The sequence below is a fragment of the Aethalodelphis obliquidens genome, unplaced genomic scaffold (genome assembly GCF_003676395.1).
Source record: "Aethalodelphis obliquidens isolate GAN/ISIS:26980383/991018 unplaced genomic scaffold, ASM367639v1 scaffold84, whole genome shotgun sequence".
In the NCBI taxonomy this organism is placed as follows: Eukaryota; Metazoa; Chordata; class Mammalia; order Artiodactyla; family Delphinidae; genus Aethalodelphis; species Aethalodelphis obliquidens.
Genome location: NW_020838028.1, coordinates 6,957,243 through 6,983,024, shown reverse-complemented (window position 1 = coordinate 6,983,024; position 25,782 = coordinate 6,957,243). Strand labels below are relative to the sequence as shown.

General features: G+C 38.1%; 1 protein-coding gene across 1 annotated transcript in view; it reads right to left on the bottom strand.

Moving 5' to 3' along the window:
- SLC2A13 (solute carrier family 2 member 13) overlaps positions 1-25,782 on the bottom strand; it is a 437,595-nt gene that overhangs the window by 105,530 nt on the left and 306,283 nt on the right. Inside the window, exons 5-6 of the mRNA XM_027093554.1 lie at positions 19,484-19,647; positions 13,066-13,186 (exon numbers count right to left, since the gene is read on the bottom strand). Coding sequence (XP_026949355.1) covers positions 13,066-13,186; positions 19,484-19,647 — 285 coding nt within the window. The remainder of the gene's footprint in view (positions 1-13,065; positions 13,187-19,483; positions 19,648-25,782) is intronic.

Below are 25,782 nucleotides of genomic sequence, written 5' to 3'. Positions count from 1 at the left end.
AATGAAGAGACTGTAATGATTCTTTCTCCCCTGCAAAGCTGGAGGTAGATTATCTAATGTGGCCGTATTTCTTGCCACCTGCAAAGCTGACCTTAGACTTCTAGTCACTATAAAGAGAACGAAACCAAAAAATGTAAGTAGCTAGAGCCCTATTTAATCAGTTAATTCATCCTTCCTGCTGTCAAGCAGAACCACCTATACATGTCCCATAAAGTTAACTCTAGTACTGTTGTATCAAGGATTGTTAGTGTTCTATCCCTAGATTCCTTCTTTGCTTCCTCCTTTGTAAGAGAATTCTGATTTTTAACTGGGAACACTGTGCCCCCTGCCCCTTCCTCTCCCAACCACTGAATAAAAGAATACATTTCCCAGTTTCCATTAAAACTAGATATGACCAAGGGACTAATTCTGACTTGTGAGAAGTACTGTGTGGGATTTCAGGAAGGCTTCAATTCAAAGGGAGCTGATTCAGCCAGGAAGCATTGCTCCTTCTACATTTTCTCCTTCTGGCCTGCGTCACAGACGTGACTGTGGTGCTCTTGCAGCCATCCTGGACCTTCCTCATGAACTTGTGAAAAATACTTATATGGGTACAGCAAAAAGACAGGTGCCTGGATCCCTGATGACACTAGCTATAGTATGATGATTCCAAAATCCCTGCCTTTGAATTTATCTTACATGAGCAAGAAAGAAACTCCTTTCTTGTTTAAGAGTTATTTTGGGTTCTTCTGTTATCCACAGCCATCACAATTCCTCACTGATAGAAAAATATTTATTCAAATGCTTAAAACATATTTTTGCTAATTTCTATATATATATTCTGAAATATCAGCTTCTACCCAAGTCGCAACATCTCTGAAGATATGAGACTTGAGTATTGGTTCAAAATGTAAATAAAAGCCATTCTAAGATATTGCCAACTCCTGACAAGGGGCTATATCTCATGTTTTGTTTTCTTAACAGCTGGCACAACACTTGGTAAATGGTCAGTAATGGAGGCCAAATGAAAGAATAAAAAGTGGGAAAAAAATCCCTAATAGTGTCTCTCTGTACCTATAATTGCATATTTGTAATTCTGGATCTTCTCAGTGACGCAGTCAATGTCTAGTGGTGAATGGGGCATTTACCAAGCATGCTGGTTCCTTCAAGTTACTTGGACACCAAGAAAGGTGACCTAAAAGTCTCTAAGAGTTAATGCTTCACCCAGTTAATTGCACTCAACCCAGAATGGCTGAGCCTTCATGGCTGGCCTCTTATCTGTGAGACTCCAGCTTGGTGACGATGAGGGCAGTGAGTGCTCTAGCTTGTCACGGTTATTTTGCTTTGTGATTCTGTACTTTGAGGTGCTTATGACTGCATCTATCTTACTTCAGCACCTCTCTGAGATGGTAAATTGTTCCTTTGTGACTCTTCCTTATAGGGTAATGGAGCAATTAAGCTTCTTTTTTAGTGCTACAATTTCTGTTCTGTTGCTCCGATTTCTCTCTGACAGAATAATTACCATGTGTGTCCCTCTTGGAGTCTCAAAGATTCGTTTTTATTTGAGTTTCATTTATGTGTAAATTTCTTAGCTTTTTCTACTGTATGTTCAATTTGTTGCCTTTATCTTTTAATACTTTAATCCTCAAAGATCTTGTAGACCCTAACTTTCAGAATTATATGGCCATTCTCCTCTTTTCTTCCCTGGTTATATTTCAAAGCTCTGTTTACTTTTTTTTTTTTTTTTTTAAATTCTCTCAGAGGGGTATTTTTCTTCTGTTTTGTTATTAATATATCAATATATAATTAATATAATAGTAATATATATAAATTTATTTTAGACCTGCAGTTTAAAATCTATAGATTCTTGTGTCTTTCCACATCTTCCTTGATAACTCAATTCAAGTTAAGTTTATCAGGACAAAATAGAAAGTGCTGAAAGCTCAGTGCAAGAATCCAATCAAACAGAAATGAAGCATTATCAGTGTTATCACCAGGCCTGAGGAGCGGTTTAGAGTACTGCAATGGACTCGTTTGAAAACCTTGAATTAGCTGAGGTAGGCATAAGACCGATGGAAACATTTCTTATTGAATTTCAAATCAGTTTATGTAATTATTACAGTTACAGAGGAAAAATACATGTCAACATCATGCACACATCAGTCTCAATACTTGGCTAAATCAGTAAATAAATACATTATATAAGACATGATGTTAGCTGCTAGGTATATAAAGAAGAAAGCAGAGAGGAAAAAAAAACAAGAAAAAATGAAAAAAACCCAGGAAACATAATTCCTCCTTTCAAGTTACAAATTTCCATTTGGGAAGACAAGCCACAAAAGCCGGGCAGTTAAGTAACATTAACATTAACTTGTAAATAATAAGTCATTCTAGTCACCAAGACCTGACAAGAGCCCATCCCTTCACTTCAGGTCTCAATTTAGACCCAAAGGTTTGCTCTTCTGCCATCTCCACTTTGCTGCCAGATTGGCCTCTGTAAAACACATATCTGATAATAATATTCTTAATAGCTTCACATAATTTTTTTTAAAATGAGAGAGTCCAAAATCCTTATTACCTTTATACATGACTTTTTTCTTTTTCCACAGAAAACGTCTTAAATGAATTTTTTTTCTTTTTAAATCTTTATTGGAGTATAATTGCTTTACAATGGTATGTTAGTTTCTGCTTTATAACAAAGTGAATCAGCTATACATATACATATACATATGTTCCCATAACTCTTCCCTCTTGCATCTCCCTCCCTCCCACCCTCCCTATTCCACCCCTCTAGGTGGTCACAAAGCACCAAGCTGATCTCCCTGTGCTATGTGGCTGCTTCCCACTAGCTATTGGTTTTACATTTGGTAGTGTATATATATCCATGCCACTCTCTCACTTTCTCCCAGCTTACCCTTCCCCCTCCCTGTGTCCTCAAGTCCATTCTCTAGTAGGTCTGCTTCTTTATTCCCGTCCTGCCCTTAGATTCTTCATGACCATTTTTTTTTTTTTAGATTCCATATATATGTGTTAGCATACGATATTTGTTTTTCTCTTTCTGACTTACTTCACTCTGTATGACAGACTCTAGGTCCATCCACCTCACTACAAATAACTCAATTTCGTTTCTTTTTATGGCTGAGTAATATTCCATTATATATATGTGCCACATCTTCTTTATCCATTCATCTGTCGATGGACACTTAAGTCGCTTCCATGTCCTGGCTATCGTAAATAGAGCTGCAGTGAACATTTTGGTACATGACTCTTTTTGAATTATGGTTTTCTTAAGGTATATGCCCAGTAGTGGGATTGCTGGGTCATATGGTAGTTCTACTTTTAGTTTTTTAAGGAACCTCCATACTGTTCTCCATAGTGGCTGTATCAGTTTACGTTCCCACCAACAGTGCAAGAGCGTTCCCTTTTCTCCACACCCTCTCCAGCATTTATTGTTTGTAGATTTTTTTACACGAATTCTTATAATTTAAATTCCCAACAGTCTCTTCAGGTTTTATTTCCTGCCATTTCCTACTTCTGTTTAGAGATCACCACATGTTTCCTGAATGGAATTATAGGCAGCATCACATTTCTGAAAATTTGTCTGAAATTCAGCATCTGAAAGTATGAGAGGTATCTGCTACAGAAGAACTACCATACAGCCTTCCCTGGGAAGTGTCTCCTTTCCAGGCCTCTGCCTCTCTGCCACAGGGCTGGGAAAGACGGTTGGAAAGCCCCTGCTCTTTGAACTTCTGAACTAGCCTGTGACAGACACCTGGAGCAGGTGTTGTCAAGGCTGCTGGGGGTTGGGGAGTGGGGAGTCTCTATCCTCACTATCCCCCCCAGCATCAGCAGCAGAGACCACCATGGGGGCGAGGCCTTGGCTGCTCTCCTCTACAAACTCAGGTGACCTCGGTAAAGCTTGCTACATGCCTAACTGTCTAATAGAGGCAGGGGATAGGAGGGTGATTGGGCCAGGCCCTGGGAACTGATGCTCACTGGTGATGCTGACCCTGACTGGCAAGTGAGCCCCTCTGCTTGCAAAAGAAAGGGAAAGGGACAGGAGACAGTTGTAGATCCTCTGAGTTGGGCTGATGCAGGTCTGCTAAGCTCAGCATAAGCACTTTTAAGAACCTTCAGGACCCCCTTCCATGGCTTAGCCTTTTCTCTTACTGGCAGTGCTCCCACCAGAAATTAAAATTACTGTTCCACAGAACATCTCCAAAAAATTAGGCATGATATGGCACACAGTTCAATGAAATGGAAAATATGAATTTTGTGAAATCGAGTATCTGAAACTAGAGAATACCCTGTACTTATAGTTTCTAGAAAATATTAAGCTTTCTCCTGTTTCTGTACACACGCTATTTCCTCTGTCTGGGACGCTGTCTTCCTCTGCTTATTCCATCTAACTCCAACCAGTTCCTCACTGCCCAGCTTTGGGAAGCCTTCTATAATAAGGAGTTATTACTTTAAAACACAGTTAGATGAATGGCTCTTTAAAATACTGAGCTCCTCTACTGCAGTGATATATTTTTCAACAATCTAGGGATTAAGTAAAATAAGGTGGCCTATAGACACTAGTAGAATAGATATTAAAAAAGTACAACACTCTAACCCCTCTTGTAATTCTTCTGCAGTTGAACTGAAAATGTCACTCTCAGTTTGCATAAGAATGTAAGACCACTTTGGTACACACATTTGCAAGATGAAAAGCAGTAATATTAAATTTAGCCTGTTTAGATTTCTGAAGTTTATTTTTATAATTTATAGCAAGCCATCACACACATACATTATACACTTATATAATATGAAAGATGAAAATAAAGTTAACAAAGAGTTATAACTGTGTAAATATTAGTTAAGTGTTAACTGCCAAGAATTTATACGTTCATTTACTTGTGGGTTTTCTATAATACAACGCACAATTGTATAGCATATATGAGTAAGGATAATATACTTTCTTGCTGAATTTGATTACACGGGCCAAGATTTGAGGGATTTATTGTCTTGAGGGATAAATTACTATCTTAAATTTCAAACGTTTATTATTTTATACTAAAATTCTGTGAAGATACGTGACATAGTCACAAATCAATTTCACAATGATAAAAATTAAAAATCAGGAAGAACTAAATATTTAGGTCCCACAAAGTTAAACATTCATATAAATACTAACCAATTTAAATAAAATAAGGATTTCCTTTGCTTTCAAAATGAATGAACTAGAAAATGCTAAAAGTTCTCTCAATGAAATAATTTTTATTCCTGATTTGATAAGACTAATCAGCATGCATTTATCATATAAAAATCAAAATCAAACAAAAGAAAAGGGAATAAGAAGCTTAAAAAATTAAATTCTGACCCTCATCTGGGCTACTGGCAAAGACTTTATGATTCACTGATAATTATAAAAATGAGCAGTACATTTTTAACCTCTGTGAAGGGTGGAAACTTTATTATCTACTGGCAAGTTGGTTGTAATTACAATATCATTTTTAACCTCTGTGAAGGGTGGAAACTTTATTATCTACTGGCAAGTTGGTTGTAATTACAACATCATTTCAAAAAATTTTGTTCTATGATGAAATTACCATAGAATTCACATAATGATCAATGTTAATTGCCAAGGAGTAACAGGTTTCCAAAAAAACTGGTAACTATGCAATTTAGATGCACATGGAGAAAAATGCCAGTTACTCTAGATGTATCAAGTGAAAAGCAGGGGAATAAAGGACTGATTTGTATTATCAGCTACTTAATAATATGGCATGCTCAAGATACGCTGAGCTTTGAGTATCAATCACTAAAAATTAAGTACCCCTACACAGTTTAAAATAAATTTTCAAAGTTTACCTTCCAAAAATGATAGAATCATCTATTTCACTGTCAAGAACACTGTCACAGGACTGGATAACGTATTCCTTTTTAAAATATAGGACAAAATAGGGATGATATTCTAGAGTGGATTGACTTGAAATGTGAACAAAATTCCAGGTTGATTTTATTTACTCATTGTAATGATCAGAGCTCTAGAAAGAGAATAAAAGTCCTTGAGTTTCAGAGATATATGTTTTCCCCTTTACCTCTTTGTGTTACTTCAGACCTAAATGGATAAGTTCGAAAGAGCTTTTCTCAAAAGTCTTTTGAGTTCAAGAGGGAGTAAAAATGATATTTGAAATAAAAGTATAAGTGACAGCAAATACTGTTCTTATTATGGGACTGCTGTACTTAACTGGAAAGCAAGGGAAAGGCTCTCCTGATTTATATCTTTGAAATTGTGTTCTAAGAAGTGAGCTACAGTGAGATTTCAGAGCCCCAGACTCCTGTTACATAAGTACTATCCTAACCACACGTAAAGCATCTGTTCTTGTATGTCATTCATCCAATCACCCAGCCCTGTTAGCCCCCTCCAAAATATCTCTTGAGTCTCCACTGCCACTGTCAAGGCTGCATTATTTTCCTTTTTTTTCTTTTGCGGTACGCGGGCCTCTCACTGTTGTGGCCTCTCCCTTTGCGGAGCACAGGCTCCGGACGCGCAGGCCCAGCGGCCATGGCTCACCGGCCCAGCCGCTCCGCGACACGTGGGACCTGGGCACGAACCCCTGTCCCCTGCATCGGCAGGCGGACTCTCAACCACTGCGCCACCAGGGAAGCCCGAGGCTGCATTATTTTCTTACCTAGGCTACTGATTTCTTTTATCTGATCTCCCTTCACTGCCCTTTGTCCTGCTCTAATCAATTCTCCTAAGCAGCCAGAGTGATCTTTTAGGAACACAAATCTGATTAAATCATTCTTATCATTCTTTAAAGGCTTCTCAGTATTCTGATGCTGTCTAAAATTCTCATGGTTTATGAGGGTCCCAGTGTGGTCTGTCACTGGCCTGCCATCTAGTCTATCTTTGTGCTGTTCTCTTGCTCATGCTTAGGGCTTGTATACATGATGTCCCCTCTTCCTGGAATGCTCTTCCCCCACTCTTTGCAAACCTAAAATAAAAAGCCTTCTTTTTTGTCTTTAAGGCTTCCCGAAAAGCACTTCTTGACTGTGGAAAATAAGGTTTGAGTAGGGGATCTTGCCACTGTGGGGGCTTGGCAGGTCCTCGGCCAAAAGCCCAGGCATCAAGATAAAAAGGTCATGACGAACTCAATGAATATGTCCCATAAGTGGTCAACTTCCACCATCCTTCTATCCAGATGTCAAATTCGGTACTGGGTATTTAAGTGCTAGCAAAAGACATGTACAATTATTTGGAGATAAAGGTACATGATAAGGTTATCTGGGCTTTTTGTTTCAAATCTCATTTTCCCTTTCAACTAATTTAATTACGTTTATCTTTACCTTAAGTCTGTGGATATTATTCAACAGATATAGCATATTTTCTTCCGTAGTTTTATTAATATTAACCTCAGGCCTATTAGCCTGTACCATCAGGCCAAAAAAAATTAAAATATGTTATTTTTAAAAGAAATCAATAAGTTTTAGAAAACAAAATTCAACAAAAGTAAAAGTCTCATTCACAGTATAACACTATATTCATTGTCAAGTTGCTAAGAATTATTAGAAACAAACACATTATCAGTCAGCAGGATGCCAAATACTGAAAAACAAGGGGGGGTAATAGGGTTTCTGCACATTTCTAAGGTCAGATAAGAGTTTTATGATTGAATCTAACAGTCTCATAGTGCTAATGCCAATGACATGTGCTCAATCACACAAGGTTGGCAAAAGGAGAAGAAAAGTGTATGAATGCAAAATTGTTTTTTATTGTAAATGAACTTTGAAGAGACTAATTATAATTAGTTAGGCATATACAGTTTCTCAAAACTAGTGTCACCACCATAGGGAGGTCTATAGATGAAGGAACGGTTTGTCAACTTGGATATTTGGAAACTTCATTTAGAGAGGGAAATATGAAAATATTACTCTATAGAAAAAGAGCCACATTGATTATTTTTATACTCTTGGTTTAATAATGTTCAAGAAGAAAAAAAAAGGAAAGAAAGAAGCTGTCAGTTACGCAGTTAAAAAATACTGAAGCGGGCTTCCCTGGTGGTGCAGTGGTTAAGAATCCACCTGCCAATGCAGGGGCCACGGGTTTGAGCCCTGGTCCAGGAAGAACCCACATGCCGTGGAGCAACTAAGCCCGTGCGCCACGACTACTGAGCCTGTGCTCTAGAGCCCGCAAGCCACAACTACTGAAGCCCGTGCGCCTAGAGCCCGTGTTCTGCAACGAGAAGCCACCGCAATGAGAAAGAAGCCCGCGCATTGCAACAAAGAGTAGCCCGCGCTCGCTGCAAGTAGAGAATGCCCGTGCACAGCAACGAAGACCCAACATAGCCAAAAGTAAATAAAATAAATACATAAATACATAAATAAATAAATAAATAATACTGAAGCGTATGGCAGTGGTTCTTAATGAAAGATGTACTGGAATCACCTACTCTCCACTGTCCTGGTGAGGCAGATCTGTGGGAGTGAGGGACGGGTAGCTTTAAGTACCTCCTCAGATGGTTCAGGTAAGACTCAAATGAAAAACATTAATAGCAAAAAGAGCAGTGAATCAGAGGCACAGTCCCTTTAGTCAATTTCTCCTTCAATTACCCCAACTCATTTCCATGATCTACTCTACCTGGTTGCTCATAGTTAATCAATTACTTATTTTTAATTCTTGTTGATTTTTCTCTCTTAGATATATCTAGAATATGTCTACCTATTTCTCTTGAGTATCACCTTCATAGTCCAGGCAATTATCAATCTCTCTCATAGACAATTCTAATAATCAGTCTGCCTATGTCAACATGTGCTCACTGTGCCCCAGAGAGAAAGTTTAGAATAGAAAATCTGGTCAAGTCATGACTTAAAACTGCTTAAAATTAAAACACTACTTAATAATGCTTAAAACTCCTCTTCTTCAAAAGATGGGAAAGATTTCTACCCATCATCACAATCTCATCTCCTATTATAGGTTTTATGGATGATAACAATGTCTATAATATTTATTGAGTGCTTATTATGTGCTGAGCTCTGTTTTAGGTGCTTTCCATATATTAATTCATCCTTACTATAATCCTATGAATAGGTGCTCCAAAATATTTTTTAAATGAATGTATGCATGAATGAATGAATTAGTGGCAATGTGATGAAAGCCCTAGGACAAGAGTACCTTGCAATTCTACAGCTGTATACTTTAAGATATATGTTTACTTTGAAGGGTTTGAATATAATGAGATCATACTTACAAATAATAAAAAGTCAAAGATTCGAGGGAAGTGTCACATAGGAAACGTTTGAATCCTCAAAGCTTGGATAGCTCTCATAAGAAAATATGTTTATTAGTAATTTGAAAGCATAGAGCTTAAGGCCATATTAGGAGTATGCATGTGTGTTCTTATATGGATATATGATTCAGAGGATACCCTCACTAGAGTTATTTCTCCTAGCCTTAGTTGGCACCCTGTGACTGTACACAGTTTTAGCTGCAGGAAAGTGGATCTGAAAGGTGTTCTTTAATACATTTGGTTCACAAAATCTAACCAGGACTTGGAACAAAGTATCATCAATTAAAAAATTAAAAATTCTAAAAACGGTAAGTTCTTATTAGAAATTATTTAGGGTAGTCAATGTCTTGGGTCCAAAGTCATTAGTGAGCCCCAACCTACAACATTTTTGGTTCTAACCTACCTGGTGATGTCACACAATCAATATTTATTGAATTAAAATAAAGAACAATCATTGTTCCTGAACCATCCACTTTCTTAAATCTTCTACTCTACTCTAGTCAGAATGCATTACATACTAGTCATTGTAGAATACAGATTTCTACAAGTGGAGGTGCTGAATAGAGGAGCCTATATATTTAAGTTTTATTAGGTAAAAGTATATTAATTTCCAAAATGGAGAAAAGTTTACACCCCCACCAATAGTATACAATGTTCTTAAGATACGGGGAGGGGGAAGGGTAAGCTGGGACAAAGTGAGAGAGTGGCATGGATATATATACACTACCAAATGTAAAACCGATAGCTAGTGGGAAGCAGCCACATAGCACAGGGAGATCAGCTTGGTGTTTTGTGACCACCTAGAGGCGTGGGATAGGGAGGCTGGGAGGGAGGGAGATGCAAGAGGGAAGAGATATGGGGTATATGTGTATGTATAGCTGATTCACTTTGTTATAAAGCAGAAACTAACACATCATTGAAAAGCAATTATACTCCAATAAAGATGTTAAACAAAAAAAAAAAGATCGGGCTTCCCTGGTGGCGCAGCGGTTAAGAATCCGCCTGCCAATGCAGGGGACACGGGTTCAAGCCCTGGTCCGGGAAGATCCCACATGCTGCAGAGCAACTAAGCCCGGGCGCTACAACTACTGAGCCTGTGCTCTAGGGCCTGCAAGCCACAGCTACTGAGCCCATGCACCACAACTACTGAAGCCTGCGCGCCTAGAGCCCGTGCTCCACAAGAGAAGCCACTGCAACGAGAAACCCATCGACACAACTAGGGAAAGCCCGCGCACTGCAACGAAGACCCAATGCAGCCAAAAATTAAAATAAATAAAATTAAAAAAAAAAAAGATACTAAACCATCTCTCCTTTGTTATAAGGCAGAAACTAACACACCATTGTAAAGCAATTATACTCCAATAAAGATGTTAAAAAAAAAAGATAGATACTAAACCATCTCTCCCTTTAAATCTGTTTTCTTTGTTCAATTTTCCTATAGGATCATTCCAAGAGGAAAACATACCACCTATACTTACAGCATGAACATTACTCATCCTAAGGTCAGGCAAACATGACTCTTTCATGTTTATCTCCTTTTTAATCTTTATTTTTCTTCCAGTCTTACTGAGATATAACTGACATAAAGCATTGTATAGTTTAAGGTTTACAGTATAATGATTTGACTTATATACATCATGAAATGAGTATCACAGTAAGTTTAGTGAACATCCATCATCTCATATAGATACAAAATTAAAGAAATAAAATAAATCTTTTTCTTGTGATGAGAACTCAGGATTTACTCTCTTAACAACTTTCATATATGTTGTATATTGTATGTTTCATGTTTATTGTAAAGAAATGGGAAATGTGTATAGACAGTTTTAACAACAACAAAATCAGTAAGGGGACTGCAGATATATTTTATAAAATCACTCAGACTATAAATACATGTTATCAAATTCTCACAAAGCCTAATATGTTACTCTGAAAGAAAGCACACAAGACATAAGTGTTTTGCATACTCAGTGACTCCCAGAGGACATCTAAAATTTGGTTCTGTTTTCAAAAATTGCTGCCCATTTTTGTGATAAGAATAAAATTAGGTTGTACCACTTCTCTCACTCCACTACAACTTTATATTATATTGGTAGGTGATAGTATCTTATTGTCACTTACCTATATTGGTAGGTAGATGATAATAACTTAGATGGATCAGGAGGATTAATAGACTGATGATCATAAATTGCTGTGCAATGAACTATACTATGGTAATAAATATTTTTCTTTAAGTTTTAAAAGTCGATGTCAGGAAAACTATTTCATTATGTAAATCATTAAAAAGTTAGTTATTCCTTTCCTATATCAGAACTTCATAAAAATTTCTTTTCATATTCTCTGGCTGACTTTCTGCCTTTAGTTGACCTGATAGTGTATCAGTCAATCTTATTCTGAATCTAAATTGCTGCATCTAAATCAGACATCAGATCTAGAGGGTATTCTAAGTTGCTCAAACAATAGTATTTTTTAATAATTTGTTAGAGGTAACTGTGTTAAAAAACATTTAACTTAAAATATCTGTCAAGAAAAACAAAATTAGAGCATGCAGAATTCTAGCAATGGTCTATCATCTTTCTAGCAGTTGAGGTGATACGTCCAAAGAAAGTAAAGATCACTACATCCAGAAATAGTCTATGCTAAGGGTAACTTCTTTTAAGACACCTTTCAATCTCCTTTAGAACATAAAGCCTGTTAACAAAAAAAACCAGTAAAGCGATAAACATATAAACTATTCATTTCCAAAGGCAAGTGGATATCACAATTAGCAACCAGAAAGACATAATAATATATGTCTTCCTCATTGTTGTAATGAGAAGGCACCATAAATTCTGTTCAATGAGAAGCTCCTAGTGATTCCAAGTGGAATTAAGTATATCAATGTAATGTTTTAATTTCACCTAGGAGTATCTGACTTAATAAATCATTTACCCATTAATTTGAGACTTATGTCTGGTTAGTTGTAGCTGAAGGAATGTCATTTTTTGTTTTTAAAGCTATTCTATCCATATATTTTAAAGGGGTCGCTAGCCTTTCCAGCCACTAAAATGAAGTAAAAAACTTTGAAACTCTCCTGACAAATTTATTAATTGATCTGTTCAATCATTCAATCTTTAATTAATTCACTTGCTCATTCTTCAGTCCATCTGTCAGCCCATGTATGCATCCATCCATTTCTCCATCTATCAATCTATCACATAGGGTGTAAACTGTTAAACTTAACGAGCTCTTAAACCTGCAGCTGACCATTAAAACACTCTCTTCTACAAGCTCTTTCCACTTTCTATTGCTCTGCAAGAAACCTAGTAGTGAGAGGAAACATTATTTTCTGCTTAAGTGAATGAGGCGATACCTGTGGAACACAGTGAAGATTAATTGCTAGCACATCCAGATGATAAACAACTGTATCAGACATGTACATCATGGAAAAGTTTAATTACTGATGAAAGTTCTTTATTTCATCTAGAATGTAGATGTCACCGAGTCATATACGATATAAAATAGTTTCACAGTATTCCTGCTTAGATTCTGTATCAATATATACACTTTCAACTTCCAGAGAAACATCACCAAAATTGTGTCTAATAACTCACTTTTCCTTAAGCATGCATTTGCACACGTTGCTCTTTGTATATTCTCTTTCTCTTCCTGGTGGTCCCTCCCTAACACCTTTCCCATTTTCTTCCTTTCCACCATTAAGTCTGGATACCTAGCAAGCTCCTACTCACCTTTCCTATTTTAGGAAAGTTATAAGCAAAACAAAAAAGTTACCAGAGTTAGGTTAAGGAAGGGGACCATTATAAAATCTCACCTGTATCTTGTGCAAGAAGTGTTCTGATCTAAAGGAGCTATTGGATTAAAAGTGATGGGTGGAGAAACCTGGGCTGATAGCAGAAATCCCAAAGCAAGAATAATGAGTGCTACGGTGGTACCTAAAAAAAAAAAAAAGGAAAGAAGAAAAAAAGTTTTATATCAGAGAAGAATTGACAACATTCTTCCAAAGTGGACTGGGTTTGGCAAGATATATCTCTAAAAAAATACCTTGATCTAGCTTCATTGGATTAAAAAAAAATGATCCTTACACATATATATTGTCATAAAAACTCACTAGAATATTCACTGTGAGAAATGACAAGAGTAAAATTCAAATCAAATACATTTGCTAGCCAAGCAGTAGGTTCGTTAATAACTTTCTAAACAAACACCATCTTGGATTGCTGTCTCAAAATCAATTAATGTAACCAACATTATTGAGTGCCTAATATGTTAGAAGTATCAAAGGTAACAGATTTACACCAAGTGTTCCTTTCATTACCAAGAAAATTGTTCTAATGTCATTCAATCGGCTAAGACCCAAATAAGTAAACTAAAAAGTAACAAACTAAATATATCAAAAGTAGTTGAAAGAGTACTTCTCATTAAAAAGGAGTGGCATTTTGTAAAGACTTAAAACGTCAGAAATGACATAACACATATATTCAGTTGTCTTCCCTGTTGGCACTTGGAAGTGGAATATTTGTCTTTGATTTTAAGGTACAGAATGTGATTATATGTACCACTTAAAAAGCTCAGTTTTGAGTCCCTGATAGAAATACTGATAGTAAATAAGAAAGTTTTCAAATTTCTGACTATTGTTCCAGCCATTGTGAGGATTAAAAAAAAGGTCATGGGAAGAAAGGAGAAAGAAAATATGGCTGCCTTTGTACAATTTATTTGAATGAGGCAACATGTTTATAATATGGAATTCAGGGAGGTCATTTATGTAGCAGTAAAGTTTCTATTAGATAAATGGGAAAGTAATTTAAGAATGACCAAAAATATTTTTTAAATGGACAAAAGAACAACTTTGGGATGCACTGTGAAAGTGCAATTGGATTACATAATAGGTTTGTGTTTAAGGTAGAGGGTGTGTGTCAAGTTAAGCACTGTGGTTAAGTCCTAGCTCTGCTGTTTCTTGACTCAGTGATCTTGGACAAAACACACGACCTTTCCAAAATTCAATTCTGTCTGCTGAAACTGGGGCTTAGTGAGAATACTCACCTTGCAGAATTGCAGTGAATTTTAAATATCACAATACATTTGAAAGATTTTTATAATGCTAAAAAATGTTAATTATTGTACTATAATTATCATTAGAAACAGCAGCAGCAGCATATTATTAAAACTCTAGAAAAAAGTTGAAAAAGGGGGAGGAGGCTTGAAGAAAAGATCAGAAGCCATTTTACCACACCAGGCTTGAAGAGGCATGAATCTAAAATCACAGTTCATTTTCCCCCGGTTGGCTTAAAATTCAAACCAGAAGTAGGAATAGTTTGAGGTATTACTTTCTCAAAAAACTACCAAGCCCTGAATTGGGAAACAAAACAGAAGTCTGTCTCTTAGAAAGAGAAAAGATATATTAGGTCTGTAAATAAAAATTATCCCTCTCTCCTCAAACAAAGCAAAATAAACCATGAGTTTTACTGTTACTTTGTCTATGAAAGAAGCTGGGTCCCTAAGTATTTTCCCAAATTACCTCCACAGAATATTGTCATGGGACAGGTAAGATTTGTTTCAACCTGGAAAAGTTGATACTTTTGGATGTGAAGGAAAGATGATACTCTTCTTTCATAACACTACTTAAATAACTTGTCTGTGATAAGCTGTAAACTCTTAGATGGTGTACCTAACACATACTAATATATGTTCAATTCTAGTGCCTGGCATAGAGCAGATCCCATAGTACCACAGATTTTTGCAATACTGGCTATTTTTGAAGAAAACAACAAAACATGTTAAGACTATTCAGTTGAGGTCATGGGGTTAGTATGGGACAAATATACTAGATGAGAGTTCTGCAGTATGGATATTATATCTCTTGGATCCATCTCTAAAAAGTCCAACCAACTTGCAAAATTTGGGGAAAAAAACCATTTTAGATATAAAAAATCCCTAAATAGTTGAAGGTTTATCCTTCTTAAACACAAATTTATTTTTATTTTGACCCTTGGGGATGAAAATCTTTTAAAAGTCAGTATCATTCCTTTACTTTATTACATATAGTAGTGTTTCTCAATCCTGGCTTCCTATCGGAAAGCAAATCTTTAGAATGTACCTCAACCTCTGAATCAGAGTCTCCAGAAAATGGGGATCCGATAACATGACTCCACAGGTGATTGTGATACCCAGACAGGGTAAAAATCCTTATGAGATGATAAACTCCTTAAGGGAAGGGAATGGTGTCTTATATGACTTTATTTATGGAATAAATTTTTAAAACGATCACCTCGCCCTTCATATACTCATATATCTTTAAGGCTTAAGACTACTTAAATTATCTATTTCCTTTAATTTAACAAAATTACAGATGTTTTATCAGTCACTTGTTAGTATTTAAAGTTGTTATAGTTGTTGCCAATGATCCATTATTGCAACCTAGATTTGAGTCCAATACAGGAAGGCATTGTATGAAAGGATCTTCTCCACTGTACTGGGTAGGTTGGGGACATTCTTTATATTTTAAGAGAAGAGTCCCTCTTAACCAAGTATACTGTCATATTTTGGAATTCTGATATCATTTTCCTAATAAAAATGTTCTCCAGGGCTTCCCTGGTGGCGCAGTGGTTGAGAGTCCGCCTGCTGATGCAGGGGACGCGGGTTTGTGCCCCGGTCCAGGACGATCCCACATGCCGCGGAGCGGCTGGGCCCGTGAGCCATGGCCGCTGAGCCTGCGCGTCCGGAGCCTGTGCTCTGCAACGGGAGAGGCCAGAACAGTGAGAGGCCCGCGTACCGCAAAAAAAAAAAAAATTAAATTAAAAAAAAAAAAAGTTCTCCATAGGAGGTGAAGTGTGTTGGATAAATAGCATTCTCAAAAACATCTGATGAAATAAGTTACCTTAATTACCTGGTACAGGGTTTGGATTATTAGTAAATACTCAGAAAAAAATAATTTCCCTCCCTAAGACTCTAACAGAGCACACTTTTTGTGCGTAAGTATCACGTGCACGTATTCCAGACCTCATCTTCAGAGATTCTAATTTAGTTGATCTGGGGTTGGGTCCCAAGAATTCACAATTTAAAATAAGTATCCCTGGCAACTCTGATGAAGACAGCCTGTGAGTAATGTTTTAGGAAATATTCCACTACCAAAATATCTGGCAGAAAATAACACAGTGTTTCTGGCCTTCTGATTTATAAGCAATAAAGCTAAATAGATATAAGCCTTCCTCTATTAAAAGGATCAAGAGGTTGTCATTAAATTCGCAATATTTACCAGAAAGACCAGTTCTCTTAGGGAGCTTTGAAAATATTAAAAGTCAGAACACCACAAAATGTCCTACATTTAAAACTATTCATGGACTATATATTTTACATTTCTTTGTATAAAGAGTTTCTTTGTCCCCGTTTAACTAAATACAGTTTATTTTTAGTAATTTTTAAAGAAAAAGTTCCTATTGAAAAAGTTATTTTGATGTTTTTTTTACTATTTTTCACCCAATATAATAAAATAAACCATAACAAAAACACAAAATAGGGAATAAAACTTTTGAAGTTAAAAAATTCTAGGCTAATCTAAGAAATTTTAAATAGAACAGTATTCTAATACTTAGCAATGGTAGAATATCAAATATATTATGATTTATTTTATTAGGTGAAAAATAGTGAAAAACATATCAAGTTAATTTCTTTAAAATTTAAAAAATAAATTCTTAAAAAAATTTTTTTTGGTGCTAATTCTTTAAAAAGTACTACAAATAAACTGTATTTAGCTAGACCCAGACAAAGAAATTCTTTATACAAAGAAATACAAAATATATAGTCCATGAATAATTTAAAGGTAGGACATTTTGTGGCTTTTAATATTTTCAAAGCTTGCTAACAGAACTGGTCTTTCTTGTAAATATTACAAATTTAATGACAACCTCTTAATTCTGCAGGAAAGAAAAGTGCCTCCAGGTTGCTCATAAAGGCAGTCCCTGGAATCTCTTGGTCTTTCCCCCAAGTCTTAATACTTTCTTTTAATAGTCAGGGATGGGCTCTGGAAATCCTTGGGGCAGAGGACCTACGTGGAAGGGTGAAACATGACATCAGCAAGAGAAGTTCAGGAAAGTTCCTGGATTCTGACGCAAGTTGATTTTACATTATGGTTAAAACAACAAAGAATCACTCTTTGGCAGTAACACTACTATGATAGCAAAATGCTTTGGGCATTTTACTGTCTGTGTCAGGCACTGCTTGAAATGTTATACATGTATAAGTGTGTTTAGTCTTCATTACAACCCTATGAAGTGGGGACTATAATTAACCCCGATTTAAAAATGAGAAAATAGAACCTTGCTCAATATCACACAATTCAAACCCAAACAGTCTGGCTTTATATCTATAATGCCTCAAAATCCTGGAATACAACAAATGAAGGGACAGAGGCTGCTAGTAAAAAGCATTTTCCCCCATCTCAAAAATCAGCATTTTTCTCCAAATCTCAAAACCCAAATCCCAAATTCAAGACCTGAAATTCTATTTAAAAAATAGGCCTCTTGAGGTAGCAGTATACTAATGCCCTGTCAAAGAAAGTGTGTCCATTTAAAAAACTTTAAAGCAACTATTACCTCTTCTTAGAGTTGACCTGAACCTCAGGCATCAGCAAATCCAACTTTCAACCCACTGTAGGAATTTGTTTCTAGCACATCACTGCCGGATGGCCATCTACCCTTTTGTTGAGAGTTTACCATCTTAATGAGGCAGCCCAATTCATTGTTGGATAGCTCTGATTATTAGGAATATTTTTCTTATATTAAGTAAAAAATCTGTCCTCATAACAGCTACCATCTGTGAGAATATCTATTAGGTATCTGTTTAGTCTTTTTTCTGGGCCTAAACACTTCTGGTTCCTTGAACAAGTTTAGAAATATGTGGTTTTTAACCCTCACTTGTCCCTCACCTTTCCTCACTTACCCTCCCGCTTCCCTATATACATTGGCTGTTGCGATTACCTTTGCCTTTTAATCAGACAGTCTTCCCCCTGCCTTCTCCTCAGTGCTGATACTGCAGTTCAACTTACATTATTGAACTCAAGGCTTCCACTCAAGGAAAGAACAGAGGGAGGAAGCATTCCACTCTTCCTTCTGGAGTTAAGGGTCAGAGGGAGTATGTGCTCTTAATAACAGTATGAAACTCCAAATGTATTTTCTCATCAAAATCTGGGACAACTGCCTTCAGCAGTTCTATTAGATCAGTGGTTTTTTTTTTGTTTGTTTGTTTTTTTGCGGTACGCGGGCCTCTCACTGCCGTGGGCTCTACCGTTGCGGAGCACAGGCTCCGGACGCGCAGGCTCAGCGGCCATGGCTCACGGGCCTAGCCGCTCCGCGGCATGTGGGATCTTCCCGGACCGGGGCACGAACCCACGTCCCCTGCATCGGCAGGCGTACTCTCAACCACTGCGCCACCAGGGAAGCCCTAGATCAGTGTTTTAGGTATAATTTTGTTAAAATAGAATTTAGTTAATGCAGGCCTGGACCCTTTACATTTTAATAGAAAAATATATTCTTACTCTAAATAAACTTATAAAGGAGCTATTAGAGGACAGCTAATTAATAAGTAGGAATCTGCTTGTATATTTGAAAAAGATTAGAAAATTATATGATGCAAACATGTGAAGACAATGACAGAGATGGGTCTCATTTTGGCAAGTGAAACAGCCTTTGCATTACAGAGAAATAATAAATGGAATGGGTGGGACTTAAAGACAAACGATACTTGAATGTGAGAAGGGTTTTTCTTATTTAGTTATCATAGGAAACATACTTAACCAACCAGAATTTACACGAGGATTTAGGCCTTGTTCAAACACAAAAAGTGTCTGTCCCTGCTTTGTGAAGAAATTATATGGTTCTAATGTTCCACTGTTGAAAGAACTTTGAAAAAAAATGCTCCAAATTTACTTCCACATTATCCCAAATTTAAAAAAACTATGTTAAAAACTGAGTTTATGAATACCAAGTTTTCTTTTCCATTTTGTACCTTTGAGCAAAACTCAAAATAATAACAGCAAAATGCTACCCTCAGTAGGTTCAAATTGTTATTACAATTCTAATTTCTAGTTATATATCATAATAAGTTCTTATTAAAAAAATTTTCAGAGGAACTCTATTATTTAGTTATGAAAACTATATCAGAAGTGGTACTGTATTTTAAAAGGTTAACTTGTCATCATTAGAGAAAAGTTTATAACTGAATTCTTCGGCACCTACCTGCTAAACTACCAAACGTAAGCTTTCTGCGACCCACTTTCTCAACAAGCCAGACACCCACAAGTGTGAAAATGAAATTTGTGAAGGCTGTAACTGAAGCCAGCCATATTGCAAGTCTGTCATCTTCAACACCAGACATCTGCAGAATGGTTGCACTGTAGTACCTGGGAGGCAAGAATAAAACAATTGTTGTTAGTTATTCAAAGAAACACAGTTATTCATATAGAAAAATATCTACCCGACTAAAACAGACCAGGAATAACTATTAATAACACCAAGTTAAGATGGGAATCAATGCAAACTATTTAAAGGATCACAATATACAGACTGGGGTCAGATGAATCCATTTTTAACTTTGTATCAGTAAGAAGAAATACTCAAGCAAGTGAATAGAGGGCTGAAGCCTTTAAAAGTTGAATGTACCGCACACCTAGGGACAGCTGACAGCTGGTAGTTTCACTAAAACTACCAAGGATAAAGCTCCAAATCCATGGAATGAATCAGAAGTTACCAAACGCTGTAAATTTATGTACTTAAAAGAATAAAGAGAACTGCTACATATACTAAAGAAAATGTGATATAATGGCAAAAATCTGGTACAAGAACTTCAAAGACACAAGGAGTAAGAATACATCAGTTTATCTGGCATTTGGTAAGGAGATAAGAAACTTACATGATGTACACAAAGAATGCCTTTGTGGTTCCTAGAAAGATATACTCTTTGGTAAGCCTCCAGCACAATGTGCCTAGTTAGGTTCTATAGACTCATTTTGTTCCAAATGAATACACTGGAAACTGGCTCTAAAAAATCATAATGCCAACTTGTTGACACACAATGGGAGATATGTCTGGTACGTTTAAAGTGACAGGTTTCTCATAGGACATTTCTTTTCCGGGGGAAACATCAGTAGCTGTATCAGAAGATTACTTTAAAGCGGCCCTTAAAACAAAGGAAGCAAAATACTCCTGGCAAATCATCTATGAAATGTGACAAAATTAAAATCCTGAAGATACATTCTGAACCATGGCTTTGCCTAGCTTTTAAGCCATTCCAAAACAAGTTAGCTTTACCCAAATCCAACAGTTGGCATCTGAGCAATGTATTCAATCAAGCTGGATATTTCCATAGTTACAATCTACAGTTTCTGGATATTAGTCAACTTTTTCATAATATTTCAAAAATAAAATTTGTTTGAATACATTTAAGTCTCATTGATTCATCAATGGCTACTGTCTACTATTTTTTAAATTCTTATTTTATTTTTTAAAATTTTTACTGGAGTGTAGTTGATTTACAATGTTGTGTTAGTTTAACAAGATGAATCAGTTATACATATAAATATATCCATTCTTTTTTAGATTCTTTTCCCATATAGGTCATTACAGAGTATTGAGTAGAGTTCCCTGTGCTATACAGTAGGTCCTTATTAGTTATCTATTTTACATACAGTAGTGTGTATATGTCAATCCCAATCTCCCAATTTATCCCTTCCCCCTCTTTCTCCACTGGTAACCATAGTTTGTTTTCTACATTTGTGACTCTATTTCTGTTTTGTAAATAAGTTCATTTGTACCATTTTTTTAAGATTCTACATATAAGCGATATCATATGATATTTGTGTTTGTCTGACTCAGTATAACAATTCTAGGTCCATCCATGTTGCTGCAAATGGCATTACTTCGTTCTTTTTTTATGGCTGAGTAATATTACATTGTATATACGTACCACATCTTCTTTATCCATTCCTCTCTTGACAGACATTTAGGTTGTTTCCATATCTTGGCTATTGTAAATAGTGCTGCACTGAATATAGGGCTGCATGTATCTTTTTGAATTATAATTTCTTCTGGATATATGCTCAAGAATGGGATTGCTGGATAATGCTAGGCAGGGCTGTGTCAAGGGGTGCATTTTGAGGTAGCTATGAGCTCAGTATGACTTTAGGCAGCCTGTCTGCTAATGGGTGGAGCTATGTTCCTGTCTTGCTGATTTGTCTGGCCTGAGGCGTTCCAGCTCTGGAGCCTGTAGGCTGTTGGATGGGGCTGCATCTTGGTGCTGAAATGGGGACCTCCAGGAGAGCTCGTGCAGATCAGTGTTTCCTGCGGCCTCTGCCACCAGTGTCCTTGCCCCCACAGTGAGCTACAGCTGACCCCTGCCTCCTCGGGATACCCTTCAAGACCCCTAGTTAGGTGTAGCCCCGGTTCCTATGGAGGTATTGCTTTGTGCTGGGTCCCAGTGCACCTGAGACCTTTGTGCACCCTCTGAGAGTGGAGTCTCTGTTTCTCCCTGAGTGTGGAGCTCCTGCACTCAGGCCCTGCTGGCCTTTAAAGCCAAATGCTCTGTGGGTTCTTCCTCCTGATGCCTGACCCTCAGACTGTCTTGGAGGGCTATTTTTATGTGGGAACATCCCTGTGTAGGCTGTGGGTTTAATATTTTTTGGTGCGAGTGCTGTTTTTAGTATGGATGTCTGCTACCTCTCGCCTCAGTGCATGCTGGCTGTTATCCCCTTGATAGGAGGTGTGACTGTTGTTGTGGTGACCAGAGCTTGCACTGGATATTGAGCGGGGCCTCCCCTTTGCTCTGTGGTTGTCACTGTCCTGTCAGGGGCAGGGCCTGCTCCCTAGATGTTGCAGTAGAGGGCCCCAGATCTGTTTCTGAGCTGTGGTATGAGGTAGGCAGGACTGGAGCACTTCCACTGGGAGAGAAGCCTCTGAGTTTTCCTCTTCTGGAGCTGTTCACCTGTAAGTGTACTCTGCTGTGTCACTTTTCACCCGTTGTGCGGGCTCACAAATTACACTGTTGTTGGAAATGGTCTCAGCCCCATCTTTATGCTGGCAATTGGCCCTGGTGTCTCTAAGGCATTGTTTTCACTAGGCCTCCAGCGCAGATCCACCGAAGTCAGGTCCCAGGACTCCAGTAATCGTGTACCTGGACCCGCTATAGGAGCTATGGAGGCACCTCGGACTCTGGCCTGGCCCAATCCCCACCTGTACGTGCCCACAAAGCCCACAGCTGCCACAGCTAGACCTGTCTCAGCTGCAGTAGCGCTCTTCCATTCGGATGTTCTACAGGTGCTGAGTTTACAAAGCCGGCAGCGGGGCTGTAAATCCGTGGTTCCCGTAGCCACAAGAAGAGATTTCAGCTCTTCATTAGATGCATGGCCCCTGGGGCTTAGCTGTGGTTTCAGCCCCACCCCTGTGTGTGGGCCTCTCACCAGAGTCTGCTCCCAAGGCTACCCAGGAGAACTGGCGCCCACCCAGGCAGGCGGGGGCGGAGGCGGAGACAGGCGGGTCCTGGCAGCCTGTTCAGGTGGGAGCCCCTCCTAGCGCCTGCGGAGGCTGGGGCCTGCACGTAGGGAAGGCGGCTGCAATGGCGGCCCCGCCCCTTGCGTGCCACTCAACAACGGCGCCCTGCCTCTATGGCAGCCCAGGCTCCTTCCGTGAACATTCCCAGTTGTGGAGCTCCTCACTCCCGTCCCCTCAGGCTGTCTCTTCTCAGCTAACAGCTGTTCACTCCCAGGGTCTACTCTCCAAACCCCACGTTCCAGCACCCAAGCCCCGTGCACCACGGCAGACACCTGTCAGGCTGAGGCACTTAGGGCTGTGGCAGGGACCATCTGTGTACCTCTCACTCTGTCCTACCTGCCACAGACCAGTTGCTGCGCTCTCCTCTGAGCCCCTGAAGCTCCCCTTCTGTCCCAGCTGATCTCCCCGCTGGTGAGGGGGCTTCCTCGGTGCGGCAACTTCTCTTCAGCTCCCCACCAGGGGTGCAGGTTCTGTCCCGTTTCTTCTTTTCTTTTTAAATTTCTTTTCATCCTACCCGGTTGCACGGAGATTTTACTGGTCCTTTTAGGTGTCCAAGGTCCTCTGCTAGTGTTCAGCAGGTGGTCTGTGAGAGCTGTTCCATTTGTAGATGGATTCTTGATGTACTTGTGCGGAGAGGTGAACTCCACGTCCTCCTATTCCGCCACCTTCAGTAGTGATTTTTAAAAAGTCTGGTTTTTTTTTTTTTTTTTGCTGTACGCGAGCCTCTCACTGTTGTGGCCTCTTCCGTTGCGGAGCACAGGCTCCGGACGCGCAGGCTCAGCAGCCATGGCTCACGGGCCTAGTCGCTCCGCGGCATGTGGGATCTTCCCGGACCGGGACACGAACCCGTGTCCCTTGCATCGGTAGATGGACTCTCAACCACTGCGCCACCAGGCAAGCCCCAAAAAAGTCTGTTTTTTAAATTAATGATGATCTTCTTATGTAAAATATTAACACCAACATGGACTCATTCATCTTAATAAAAAGCGTTTTCCTTTTTTAAAGTGGTAAACTAATAACTTACTATGCAGCGTGAAGGATGTATTTTACTGATCACACTAAAAGTTATGCTAACCATTTTAAGATTTTGAATTCTGACAGCTGTTATAAAAGGGAAACTCCCAGTGAAACCTCTCCCGTCATTGTGACAATTGTGAACATTTTGCAGTCAGACTGTAAAGTGATAATAAATAATTATGAAAACAATTCAGTCCATATGAATGGTACTATACAGTTTCCAAGTGCTACTCCATACATTATCTCATTTTCATAAAGACCTGGGCAGCAAGGTCATACCTGTATGTAACCACTGAGAAACTGACATAAATCTAGAAAGGCAGAAAACAGAAATGCTGAGAGAAAATTTAAATACTTAAAGCCAAAAGAATTTGATACTTGTCATGCTATTCTATTGCATTTTAGAATCTTCTCAATGTTTTAAGAATAACAACAGATACACTGCACAAAGTAATCCTTACAAATAGAGCGAGAATAAACTAAACAAAACAGAGATATTACAAAAGGCCCTCCCCCTCTATTTGGGGATGCAGAACCTACAGACACTGAGGGCTGACTGTACTTTGTCATTTTATATGAGGGACTTCAGCATCCACTGATTTGAGTATCCATGGAGGTCCTTGAACCAATCTCCCGTGGGTACCGAGGGACAACTGTATTTTGATGTTTTCATTTTTGACACAATAAAATCATAAAATTACAGGTGTTAAATTAATGGCTAGAAATGGGAGTGGTAACAAACAAAATAAGTTGGTCAGTTTATTTTATTTATTTATTTAGTGATTTTTAATAAAATATTTATTTATTTAGGCTGTGCCAGGTCTTAGTTGCAGCATGCATACGGGATCTAGTTTTCCCACCAGGGATAGAACCTGGGCCCCCTGCATTGGGAGCGCAGAGTCTTACCCACTAGACCACCAGGGAAATCCCCAGAATTTTATTTAAAATGAAAAATGTGTCCTAGGTATGTAAAATAATTTCTTTTATGGTACTTAATTTATAGAGGCAGACTATAAGTAAAGAGTGGCCTGGGAATCAGAAACTGTCATTCTAAAGGCATCTCTGTGGTGTGCTGGCCAGATCAGGTAACATAAACATTTGTTCACTTAATATTTATGTATTGAGGACATACTATTAAGCTATGTGAGTTACTGAGAGCCCACAGATATGTTATTAGATCCAGTTGTTGCCCTAAAGAAACTCACAGTTTAGTATAAGACAATGAAACGGAAAGAAAGAATTTTAATATCGCAAGGTATACAAATCACAATGTGGCATAAAGGACAGAGGAAATAATTTTCTTTGATGTATAAAGTTCCTTGATTTTCCAGTAAATTTAATGTTTGAGTTTTGAAGAATTCATCGGGGTTTGCCAGCAGGTCTGATGATCTGGGAGGACATTGGTCGTAAAGGAAATGACACGTATGAACGAAAAAGTACAAAATACTATGCTGGGCTCATAGACCAAAAGTATTTTCCTGTGGCTGAACATAAGAAGGTCCACAGGAAAGAGAAGTATGACATAAGGCTGTAGCAGAAAGTTTTGTTATAGAGGGGTCTTGATTGCCACGCTACATGTTTCGTTTTTATTCTGCAGGCAATGGAGAACCATGAAATGGACTTTAAAGAGAAGTAACACAATTAAGTCTGTTCTGTGAAAAGATCACTCTAACTACAGCAAACTGGGCAGACAGGATGCAGATGGAAACAAGGGTATATTTCTTTAAAGCATTTTTCAGGTCATTATACTGGAAATAGGACCCTGTAGATTTTCTGTATTAATGTGAAACAGTGAGAGCAAAGGCTGGAATTCAATGATGGCCTTATATCCTCCTGTCATCAAGAGTTGCAACTTCAACCCACACTAAATCTTTTTCTGGATGGAGTGTCTTGAGTTTTCATCCTCATTTTTCTTTCTAAAACATTGGTAAATGTTTTAGGTTTTACTGCTGCCATAACAAATTACCACAAACTTA